The 12720-nt window shown below is 45.2% G+C and overlaps 1 protein-coding gene across 1 annotated transcript in view; it reads right to left on the bottom strand.

Moving 5' to 3' along the window:
• Positions 1-5032: 5032 nt before the first annotated feature.
• Positions 5033-12720, bottom strand: part of Phlpp1 (PH domain and leucine rich repeat protein phosphatase 1) — a 212216-nt gene continuing 204528 nt past the window's right edge. The window contains exons 15-17 of the mRNA XM_038349966.1: positions 11666-11860; positions 9976-10204; positions 5033-7227 (exon numbers count right to left, since the gene is read on the bottom strand). Of these exons, the coding sequence (XP_038205894.1) occupies positions 6058-7227; positions 9976-10204; positions 11666-11860 (1594 nt within the window). The 3' untranslated portion in view covers positions 5033-6057. The remainder of the gene's footprint in view (positions 7228-9975; positions 10205-11665; positions 11861-12720) is intronic.

The raw sequence follows: 12720 nt of genomic DNA, 5'->3' as shown, positions 1-12720 counted from the left end.
GTATGAACAATCTAAAAGAAATAAAACAAACAATAGTTTCTTATGGGATACATTCACCATTTGCAGGGAAATGGTGAAAACATGGTCTTCAACCCCTAAGGAAACCCCACACAATTGGATTCAATAATCTCAGCAGTCCTAGAAAATGGACTTCAGCTGCTTTGGAAGTGTTATTGAAGAGAAGAGGCAAAAATTTTAGAACAACAGGGGAAAACAAAAGGATTTGAGACTTCCTAAGATCAAATTCTTGGAAAGGGTCATTACTCTAATCCTAAGGAACAAGCTCGCTACGATGAACACACCTTGTCCCTATGTAGTACAGCAGCTTTAAATGCTTGGGACAGGATTCAGGAACCAGGAAAGAAGACTGATTCATATATTAGGGTTAAACAGGGACAAAGAGAACCCTTTACTGACTTCTTACAAAGAATAACTAAGGCTGTACAATTGGGAGTGACAGACCCTGAAGCTAGATATGTACTAATTGAATCCTTGGTTTTTAAAAATGCCAACGTAGAATATAAGATAATCCTTGGGCCTTTAAAGGTTAGATCAGTACCTATAGATGAATGGATCTTGCATACAATAAATTGAAATATTTGATTATAGTACTGAAGCTTAGGTAGGAGAAGCGATTTCCAATGGTATGAGGAAATACCAAAATGCCAAATGTTTTAATTGTGGAAGAATAGGACATCTAAGAAGGTATTGTAGACAAGGAATTTGTAGGAATAATGGCTCCTCTAGGAATGGCATGAATAGGAGGACTCAGTCTTCTGGTATATGTAGGTAGTATGGCAAAGGCCAACATTGGACTAATGGATGTAGGTCGACAAGAGACAGACAAGGACTGGAGACAGTTAATAGTCTAGATGACCTTTTATTAAGTGTATAAGTGGGGAGGGGGTCCCCTTATACTCCCACAACCAGGACCAGAGGTGGCTAACAGCCAAAATGACCCCTTCACTATCTGTCTGATGGAGACCACTCCAGATCCTTTCCTACACCCTTAATGCATGCAGCCTATCTCTAGAACCCGTCTTCTTGGAAGAAGTGGCATAAACTTTGAGCTTCAATGTAATGTTTCCTCATACTCAAGGGATTGTCTTACACCAGGAAACCTTTTTCCCAAATTACATTGTGCTTAAATGTACCGAACTACATTTCCTTCTTGTCTAGTAGATCAACACTCTGCTGTCACTGGTGGTCGCCGAGTCCCACAGAATTTCAAATGATAACTGGAGGACCAAAGGTGAAAAGTATATGCAGATGACATGTGACAGGAAAAGAGGACACATGTTTACCTGTGATAGATGGCTGCTGCTCCTGGGAGGCATGGCACATTTTATAATCTGCTGAGGCACTTTACAGGTAGCCATTAAAAGTATGCTGGATCAGGAGTATAATTATTCAGCCACAAATAGGGCTGCACTTCCAGGTTCTAGAGTATTGCATGCCCTCAGGCAAAAGTGCCTGAATATTAAAGGGCCCTGTGTGACCCACATGTGTGCATGTGTGGTTACATCCACTATGACTCAGCTAAGCCCTTGCACGCATGCCTGAGCCCATCATCTGCATATGACTTAGTCACACCAACCTGCTGTGTGCATGCGCTAGGCAGCTTATAAAATTCTGGATGCGCCATCTTTCTCTTTCTGTGTACACAGATTCCCAAGGCTTGTACACGCCCCCTCTAAAAAACTCCTAAGCGGGTTTGTTGCATGTTCTGTGTTTCCTTCTCACTCATGCCAGGCAATTTCAAGGTGGCCAATAAGAACATTGCTTGGCTTAGTCCTGGCTTACAGGCTACTCTTAATCCTAAACTAGTTTTGGCACTTCCAGGCATACTTGGGAGGCAGTTTTCTTAAAGACTTGGAAGTGAGCATGGTTGAGTGCCAACAGGGTCAAGGACTGGACATACAACATTGAAAAAAAGGTCAACTGTTATTTTAATGTCTTTTCAACAGGCAGACTTAGCCATTAGAGGAAAGTCCAAGTTCACGGGAACAAGACAGAAGACCAGAAAGTGAAAGATTTCAGTGTGAAGCAAGCAGCACGTCCCTGTCCTTAGAAAATAAGAATGACAAGAGTTATTCGAGTTATAAGAAGGAGCAGAAACATTCTCCACACACTCTGTTGCTTGTCCTTTTACATGGGGTAGAGCATTGTGCTCTTGGAACAAAATAAAGCAAAGGGCAATGAATGTTGTACTTATTTATGGGTAAATTCAGGGTGGGGAAGGTCCAGAATAGGGAAAAACAGCTTGAGGGCCATTTGCCCATTTCTTCTTGATGTGTTCAATGTGTTCTGGAAGACAAAGGGGCCATCTGAGGGAGCATACTTCTGGTTTCTGGCATTTGTGTGCTGGCTTAGACCCTCACGGCCTCTCAAGACCAGCAGCCATCATCACATCTCAGCCGGGTGCCTCAGGTTTGAGCCAGCCATGGGTTCTTGATCAAGGCTGAGTAAACATGCAAATCAGATGGGGGGGGGGACTTCGGGGCCTCCTTTTCCATCATGGTCATCCCCAAACTGACCAGGCCTAAGTGTAAACTTGTCTCCAATTGATAGAACAGGTAGGGTAAGGGCTAGGGAAAAACAAAACAAAATGGTCACAACTACTTTAGGGCTATTTGCATTTTCAAACACATATCGAAGATATCTATCAATATCAACACAGTCCAGATCAGTGGCAATGATGAAAGCAGTTTGCCTAGAGTCATTTCTACAACATGGGTATTAAGGAGCTGAAATGGAAGAACAAAATAGTACTCAACAACAGGAAATACGCAGAGCCTTTCCCCACCACAGTCTGTCTTTTCTCCCATTTGTTACTCAGGAAGGCACTGTGCTGTGCTCTTGCTCTATGCTGAAAGAGTGATGATTCTTACATGTAAGGCTCTGCTGAACTGCAGATCTGGTCCCCAGGGAGGCAGTTACAGACAGTACAATCCCCACCTTTATGGAGACTCTTCTGCTTTGCATCAGGGATGAATTCAAAAGGCCTTCTAATGAGTGTCCAAGGACTGTCAGCATAACCCAACAACATGGGTTAGGGCCAGCAGTGACATCACAGATGTTACTCCATAAGATTTCAAGCGAACCACAGCAGCTTTCTGTTTAGCTCTGTTGCCTAGCCCCAGGGATTGCAGGGCTAGGCAAATGCTACATAGAACTACAATTCTGATTACATCTCGGTATTTTAATTTCCCATGGGACAGTTGTCCATTATAGGAATTAAGTGGTCACCAATGATACCACCTTACAAAGCAGAAACTGATACAAGGCTCAACAGACACTGGGTAGGATTTAATGCAGCATCACTGCCACACTTAGTGGTGAGAATTACTTTCTATTACATGTCGAAGAAAATTGTTAACAGTTTCTCCCGGCAGTATGAAGCTCATATCTTCCCCAAAGCTAAACCTACCAGTAGATGGTGCTATAACAAAAGCAAGCAAAAGAAACCAGGGTCCTAGTTCGGTCCCTAGCTCCAAACTGGCCTGGAGCCTCTCACCAGGGCCAGGCTGAGCTGAAGGGCAGAAAGTCTGGAGGCTAATATCTGGCAGCATGTGGCTGATCCAACAGGAACCAGAGTCCAGGCCCTAGCAAGTCATTAGCCTTACTCGAGCTTCCATGCAGTTCCCAGTTCCCCTTCCCCTTCACAAACTTTCCCAGTGGTCTGGATTTCCTCACTGAGCAGAGAATACACCACTCAGTGAAATCCTTTCTCCTTAATACTCACTGTGCTGATGTCACGGCTTCAGGGGTCTTCAAGTATTAAGTACTTTAAAGTTCAAAACCCACTTCAGTTTTATAAGCAGCTTTACATATACTATTAGAAGGTATCTTGGTGAACAGAATTTGGTGCGGGAGAAAAGCCCTCATGTTACAAGAATTGAACAAATTCTTCTTAGGAAATAACTGGGGAGGCTCCTCCATAAAAGCATGGAGATTTACCAGTTGGCAAGTCTGTACCTCTTTAGTTCCTTCATGGATGCAAGAGAAGAAACTTCCCCTCTCCATGTACTAGGTATCCCAAGTTCCCAAAGGGAACTTATATTTCCAGTTTTTCATATGCAGTGTGTACACAGTGTCTCAATGACAGAATGGACAGAGATGCAAACACAGAAGGAACCGGGGAACAAACACATACCTCTGTCTTGTTGCTTTCTCCCACATCCTTTTGCTGGTCCTGGTAGGAAGCTGCCTCTGGTGCCATCAAGCAGTCCACGAGTACTCACTGACTGTTGACACCCTCCACAGGCTCTTCCACAAAGGTGACATGTGAACTCTGCTAAACTGGGAATCGGGAAAGCTAGCCCAGCTTGACAGGAAGTAAGGCACTGGGAAAAACTAGACACTTGTGTGTGGCTTCTCTGACCCATGACTCACATGGTGTGATGCAGAATAAGGGATGGAAGGGCTATAGAATGGAGCCGGATCAGGCCCCTGAGATGATGTCACTTCCAGTCCAAGGAAGAAGGTGTCTAACATATTTTGGAAATTCAACTCCTTCAGTAGTGGGTCTGTGTCTAGCACTGTGCTGGAGGGAGCTAGCCCTTCTCCTGTGGTCACAGTCAGTGGTCTGGGCTAGTTCAATACTATTCCGGGCAGACCTGAGGGGAGACAGATAGAAAGGGAAACCACCTGTCTTCCACATATAGCTCTTGCTTTGCAGTCACAATAAAGGTACATTACCCATTCACATGATCTCCTGGAAGAACTGAAAGCCAACTTGGTTCAGCAGAAATAGAGCTTTCCCCTATGCAATCTCCAACTAGCCCCCCTTTAGTGTCTTCACTGCATCATAATAAGAGGAAAAGGATAACACCAGCTGTGTACACAGCTGACCGGAAGGTCAATTTTACTACCTCATTCTCTGCAGTCAAACTTGTTGATTATTAAGCAAACACACAAACTGCAGTCCATAATGTTGGTGAATCTCAATCTTGTATCTATTCCTTTCAATTGCAAGCTAGTATGACTGTAGGATATGCCTGGGTGCTGAGAAAAAAGCTCATAGATCCAGTGCTTGTAAATTTCATATTTATTATAACAAAAATTATGACATGTCCATTTGTGCATTCTGCTTCAATATAACTCTGGATGTGTAGACAATCTAAGGGACTCTATACAGTCATGCTGATTGTGGCAGCAGGAAGGAACACAATTAAAAAGTGTTAGCTGGGTGGTGCTGGCACACGCCTTTAATCTGGGGAGGCAGAAGCAGGCGGATCTCTGAGTTCCAGGATAGGCTCCAAAGCTACAGAGAAACCCCGTCTCAGGGGAAAAAAACGTGTCTGCAAAAGGTTCTGGGGTTCCTAAGAGCAAGCTCTTGTCCAGTGACCTCAGAACCACATATCTACACAGAAACACACACTGAAGATGAGTGAGGAGGGGATGGGACAGGGAAGGCTCCTCAGAAGGGGCAGAAGTCAGTTCTTTAGACTGTGTCCTTCCGCCAAGACTACAAACACTTTAAGCATCACTATGCAGCACTGAGCTATTTACAATAGAAATTTCTCAATCAACTGTTCTCTCAGAGAAAATTAGTGAATCCCAGTGACTTACGTCACCTGACAGAGTAAAGCAACTCCTAGGAGTTAGTCTCCATATTCTACAAATGTCTATCATTTTCAAGACAAAAAAAAGCCTTTCCCCACAAAGAAATACACAATTACAATATTATTAAGTCATTTAGCAATGGCAACTTGCCCTGCCTTCCAAATAAAACAACAAAAAGTAATTTTTAAAAATTACATTATCATTAACTGTTTCTCTGTAATATATTAAACCTTTTGTTCTTTGTCTTTACATATTTGATATGTTAGGGAAAAAAGTTAACAAATTTAAATCATATTGGTAAAGTGTCACTAGAAGAAAAGTGGTAATTATTAAAAGTAACCAATACAAAGAGAGCCTACAGATGAGCTGCAGAGACAGGTGGGGCAGTGTCTGGGAGAAGGGCATGGAGTAACACCCCTGGTTTAATGTGAGCCTAGGAGACTCTCAGTCTTTCTGGTTAGTTTATTGTTTAAGAGTACTCAGACTGGGTCATAGTGGTGTGTCGTAACAGTCTGGCAGGTGGTCCACCTGGAACTGCCGCTGTGGCTGGGGCAGCTGGGGTGGTGGTGGTGGCAGCTGCTGCTGCTGCTGCTGCTCCTGATGATGTTTCATGATTTCTTTGACTTCCTCTTCCAGCTCCGGGGGTATGATAAACTGATCATCTGGATCTGGCTGAGCTGGGGCTGCAAAATAGCCTCCCGGCTTTCGGAGAGGTGCATCTGTGGCGACCTCTATCACATTGTGGCTCCTTTCCTGGGGTGCTACAGAGCCATTAGCCCTGCGTCGCCCAATGGTCCCCACAGCAGAAAAGTCTGCCTTCTTGGAGAAACCTGAGTCATCCTCGTTGGCACTGATGACAATGCCCTCATCACTGGCCTCAGCTGGTACCTGAAGCAGATGCTGTTGTTTCTCCTTCTCCTTGGCCCGGCTGCAATGGATGTCCACTTCTACCTCTACCCGGCTGCCATTGCTGAAGACACCCTCAATGGGCTCTTCATCATCACTGTCAAGGCCATTGTCAGAGAAAGCACTGGAGAAAGTGGCGCTGGACAGCTGACGTTGGAAGGAGTTAGACAGGCAGACCGGGTGGAGCATGCAGCGCTGCTCGCTGGGGTAGGCAGGGCTGTTCTCATTCAGGACTCCTGATGGGGGCTCATCAGAGGCTGTGGAGCCCACCTCACTGCTCATCTCAGAGGTGGAGAGTTCACTGCTGATCTCAGAGGCCATGCCACTGCTGGAGGATGGCACACCCAGTCCGTCGGAGGGGCGGTCCTTTATCACCATGTTGACTGACGGTGGGAAGATGCCTGGACTAGGTGGTGGCACGCTTCCTCCAGTGCTGAGCTCACAGCAGCAGAAGCTGTCTTCCGTGACACTGAGTTGCACTACGACAGCACTGATGCTCTCATGGCAGCCATAGCTCTGGGCCAGAGTACACAGCTTCTTGGCAGCAGCCAGGGCATCTGGCACATTGCGCACGGCCTCCACAGCCTCCTCACTGGACAGGCTGTCCCACAGTCCCTTACTGCCCAGAATGAAAAACTCATCTTGTGGAGTCAGAAGCACTGACTGCACATGGGGCCGAGGCACCACGCTGGGGTGGAGGAAGGTGTAGCCCAGGATGCGTGTGGACTCTGTCACTCCATTCACCTTGCCATCCTAGAATTTCCAGAGAGACAGTTAAGGAAAGAGCACACGTGGCTACTGAGCAGCCTTCCTCCTGGCCACAGGGAAGTATTAGAGGGAACTGTTGCAGGGAAGAGTTGCCATGCCAGGCAAGGGGCCCTACATGCAGTGATTAAAGTGTAGATCGGGGCTAGGAAGGAACAGCAGGGCGAAAGGAAGTGTTTCAGCCATTCCTTTAACAGGGACCACATTTATACTAGATGGCAAGACCTACCTCTTCATGACATGCTGTAGTGGCATTTTATTTGTATTTTAATAAATTAAGCTTGCCTGAAGCTCCAAAAAGCAAAACTGTCAGCCACTGGCTCTTACCTTGACCTCAGTCTGAAAATGGCGATCCTGCCTCCAGGAATCTCAGAATGAGACTGACTGAGAGCTGTCTCCTTCCGTCTTCTAATCTCAAGGGCTGAGACTAAAGGCGTGCACCACTAGGGATAAATGCATGCAACACCTGTTTTCTATGGCAACTAGTGTGGCTAAGGAATTAAATATATGTGACTACTGCCTGGTCTGTAAGGCTGACCAGTGGGGCTGCTTTACTCTCTGATCTTCAGGTAAATACAAATAAAATGCCACTACACAAACTGATGTCCGGCCTCACATTACATGCATGCTCACTAGCTTTTAAAAAGGTAAGTCTCCCAGAGACGCACCCAGGGAAGGGATGATTTAACGTCACGCCTTTGTTTACTGGCACAGCCAGCACATGGAAAGGAGAGGGGGTCCTGCGTGGCACTGAGACGTTGGTAGCTGGGTCACAAATCACATACATTTGGAAAGGTGATGCTAACAAAACTACCCATTTTTTTTTTTTTATTTAGTTCTGTTTTGAGACAAAGTTGCTGTGTGTAACCCTGGCTGTCCTGGAACTCTCTCTGAAGACCAGACTAGCCTCCAACTCAGAGATCTACCTGCCTCTGCCTCCCAAGTGCTGGGATTAAAGGTGTGTCTCACCACTGCCTGGCAGAAGTACCTGTTTTTATGATTTCCTTGAACCCAACTTCCAAGGACAAACATAGAAAGCAAAGAGCCCTTTAAGTTCAGATGGCTCATGCTGTTTAGAGCAGCAGCCAAATCCAGGCCATTTGCCTGGGTAAAAGGTGAGCACTTTTAGATCCCAGCTACACACAGCAGCCGTGTCCTCTACTTCCCAGGTTTGAGGGTCTTAGGCTTACAGCCATGTCTACCCTATGTCCTAGTTTTCACACTTCTTCCCACAGAAAGTTCCACAATGAAAAATACAACTTTTGTGAGTCTCTGGATGAGCAAGCTTCTGCCAGAGAATGCCCTTGTCCCTCAGCCCCACTGCCTGCCTCCACCTGGGCTTTTGGGTGCCTTTCCCCATGAACATGACCTCACCAGCCATGTTTAAAGTAAGGTGGCCGTATAGGTACTAAGAAGAGTAAACAGGCTTTTAAGTAGTTTCACATTTCCTCGACTCTAGTAATAAAATCTGCTGCGCCTGGCGTGGGATCTGGCAAGATCGCCCTTGCTGCTCCAGCCACCCTTCAGGTTTCTCATCATGTGTGCTTTGAGAACATCTTCAAGGCACAGAAGCAACCAAGTGAAAAGTCCTCATTGTTGAAGACCAAGTGGAGCAGATAAAAGTGAGGAAGAGAAGCAGCGTAGAAAAGGGAAAAACATGGCTGACCTGCAAACTGCTAGTCAGGCAGCAGACATCTTACTCTCCATTGATGCACGTAACAGTGGCCACGTAGTTCACTATGGTCTGTATGTTAGACTGCGCCCCTAACTTGTGTTCATCATCTCCTTAACCCTCCGTGACTGGAACAGACAAGAACTAAGCTTATACGTGGACTTACTTCTACAGTCTCATGGCAGGCTTGTGTCTTTCTTGGGTGCTCAACACAGCCTCCTTTTCCCCTTCTGGACACTAGCTTTCACCCTTCAACCCCAAGCTATGCATTGTTGTAGGAGTTTGATCACTAAGAGGAAGCTAGGTCTTGTGGGCAGGTACGTATCTCTGGGTATTTCCAGGCTAATGTTGGGTGACCACCATGCTGGCGAATCAGTAAATGAAGAACCACAGAAGCTACTCTGGAAGTTTCGCTGACAAGGATTCCTGCTGCACTGTTATTCTAGGGTTTCTCACCAGCAGGACTACTGCTATTTGGGACCAGATAATCTCTGTTGTGAGACTGTGCCCACACTGTAAGCTGTTTACTCATACACCTACCTAGCTTTACTTGCTATGTGGCAGCAGTACCCCAGTTCTGATGATCAAATACATCTCGAGGCCTTGTGTCTTGCCCCTTAAGGACTGTAATTACCCAACTGGCCAAAGAGAAGCAGTTACACTGTTAAAGACACTACAGTTTACATGAAGTAAGGAAGGTATCTATGGCCCCCACTTTGCACATGAGAAAACACAGACTTAGGGTTTAAAGGTCATACCTTGCAAGTGGTCAAGCTGAGACAATAAACAAGCAGAACAGTGTGATTTCAGGAGTCGAGCTCTCAACCACCTAACCTTTGGAAATCCACTGGGACAGTATTCAGGAAGTCTTCCTGCTTCCATGGCAAATGACGAATGCTTTACTATTCTATAATAAACTATAGGGATATCCTACAATAATCTAAAGACAGCACCAAGGAATTTACTCAGGAATGTCTAATTTTGAATGTCCTCCAAAGACAAACATTTCCTGAGGAGCCTCCACCAGAGGGGGCTGTGCCCCTATTGTCTGAGGAAAACCTCACCTCAGTGATGATGGCCTTATGCTGCTTAATTCTCTTCAGCTCTTCTTCACAGCTCATGATGTATGATCTGGACAGAGGCAGTGGCTTCCCATTTCGACAGAGAACCGTTTGGCACTTGCCAACATTAGCAGAGGTCAGTGTAAAGGAGCCTCCAAGGTCCACAGGGTCATGCTTGATGTGACACAGGACGGCAGCACCACCAAGTTTCTGGCCAGCAGTTCCCAGCTTCCTGAACCCAAAGAGAAGGGTGAACATTCAGATGCCTCAGCACATTTTGTTCATATAGGCCTAGTATACACATATCTAAATTCTAGCTTCCAATCATCCATGGCTATATCTGACCAGTGTACACTTTAAGGCAGCATTACTTTCAAATATACAAAGATGGTCCTCCTAAGGAGGGGCTTTTGTGACCAGAGCCTGCTAGAGGGTTATGTATAGTGTGTGCATATGTGTGTACATGTGCACACATGGTATGTGTTGTATGTGTACAAATATGTGTGCCTGTGTATGACTTGTTTCCAGTCATGGGACAGGGTGGTAGCTGAAAAGCTGCTGTGTCTGGTGGCTGGAGCATCTATGGAGGTCTCAGGACTGGAAGGCCAGGATCCTGACTGCAGAGCCTATTAGGCCTTAATGCACTTTGCTCTAACTCTATGTACTTTGGTTTTACAAGCAAGATCTGAAGAGTAGCAATGCATATCCCACCAGGAAAAATTCAGGGCTTGTAAGGTAATTAGAATATTTAACTTGGTAAAACTTGTGCTCAATTGCTGTCTGGACCCACTAGGAATCTGGCAGATTGGGTGCATTGGAAGTAAGAGCCTGAAACCTGCCTGTTACAGTTCTTTGTGAGGGCTGCTCAGGGCACCGTTCCATAGCAGACACTACCTGCCTTGGTTACAAAGCCATCATCTCTGTCAGATTATCCATGGGGAGAGGAAGCAGAGAAAGGCACCAATGCTGCTGTAACCATGAAGCACTAGAATCCTTAGATCCTGTAAGAGCAGGGTCTGCAGGACACTATTCACTGCGAGGCAATTCCTTTACAATCTATAAAGCCCTCAAGGTGACAAATGACTGAAAATTTTTGAGAGAAGGAGTCCTTATAGCATTTGACCCAAAGCCCTGGTGCAGGTGTGAGTGACAGGCAGAGCTTAGGAGTCTGCAACACTTGCTTCCACACTGGGTAACATATAAAGAATGTTCTAACACTAGCCTTAAATTTGACCCATTCAGTTTTAAACCAGTGAAAACGTTTCCTATTGGTCAAGCAACTGGGATAGAAAGGATCCATTCCTGAGAGAGGTTCATATACCATATGAGGAGGTCTAAGGAGCCTGTGATTTGGGGGAGGCTGGGTGTTACAAATGATGAAAATATGGAATCAATAGAAGCCAGTAAGGCCCAGTTCTCTAAGAGACAAGTGACTGAAGATTGACATTAATACATTTCAAACTGAACTGCAGTTGATCCCTTGTGTGAAAGCAGCTATAGCAGTCAGCCATATGGACACCGAAATTACTAAGCAAACCTTTCTAACAAGAGTGAGAATACAGACCCAGTGACATATAACCCCACACTCAAGAAGTTGGGGCAGGAGGCTCTGAAGTGCAGGGCTGACCTGGTTATGCAGTGAGACTATGTCTCAGAATAAACAAGCAATAATTAAAAAGAACTAGTTGTTTACCTTTGCATGACTATGAACGTATTGACCATGTACTCATCTTCATTTTTTGTTTTCTGAAGCTCTTCAGCCAAAATGTCACTCATGGTACACTGGAGAAGGTAGGGCACCTCCACATTCCGGTCTCCATCAAACACACCATAGAGGGCCTCCCGGTTGTCACGGAAGTTATTCACAGACAGCGCTGCGACACATAGCCTGTGGGGTAAGAATACTTCTGAGATGAGCCCATTCATCTTTTCTTCCCTGTGCACAACTCATTTGTTTTTTTTTAAAGGAATGCACTGGTTTGTTTCTTCTTGCCTCCAGAAAGATCTGTGTTAACAGATCCCAGACAGTTTGTATCAACTAATTTCTGCTGACTCTCTTCATTCTCTTCTGATTTTAATATTTTTAAAATTATTTATTTTTAAATTTTATAGCTGTGAATGTTCTGCCTGCATGTATGTATGTGCACCACATGAATGCCTGTGGATCCAGAGGAGGGCAATTAAACTGGAACTGCAGGTGGTCTTGAGCTGCATGTGGTGCTAGAATTGAACCCAGGTCCTCTGCAAAAGCAGCGTGTGCTCTTAACTGTGGAATGGCCACTCCAGATCCTATTTTTAATATTTAAAAAGACTTTTTTAAGTATGTGTGTGTAGGGGGGTGTTGGGGATGTGTGTGCACATGAATGCAGATGCCTGCAAGGCTAGAGGCATCAACCTCCCTCAAAGTGCAGTTGCAGGCAGCCTAAGTGTCCTGACATGGGTGCTGGAAGTCAGAGTAGGAACTGAGCCTGAATTATCTGCAAGAGGATTTTAAGTGGTTTTGACTGCTGAGCCATCTCTCCAGCTCCAATTTTATTTTTAATGGCAATGAAAAATGGAGAGTAAGAGGAATGATAAATAGTATTAGAACATAATCTCCTACCTACACATGCATACAATAAATAGTTATTAAGGAGAACTCTCACATCAAAATAGAGTGACAGATGAAACACCGGGAGGGGATAAAGAGTGTGAAATGTTTAAAAAAGAAAAGACCAGCATTCAGCCAGTGGTGTTCACCCTGCCTAT

The sequence above is a fragment of the Arvicola amphibius genome, chromosome 12 (assembly GCF_903992535.2).
Source record: "Arvicola amphibius chromosome 12, mArvAmp1.2, whole genome shotgun sequence".
In the NCBI taxonomy this organism is placed as follows: Eukaryota; Metazoa; Chordata; class Mammalia; order Rodentia; family Cricetidae; genus Arvicola; species Arvicola amphibius.
The sequence above is the reverse complement of the archived record's forward strand: the minus strand, read 5'-3'. Positions and strand labels throughout refer to the sequence as shown.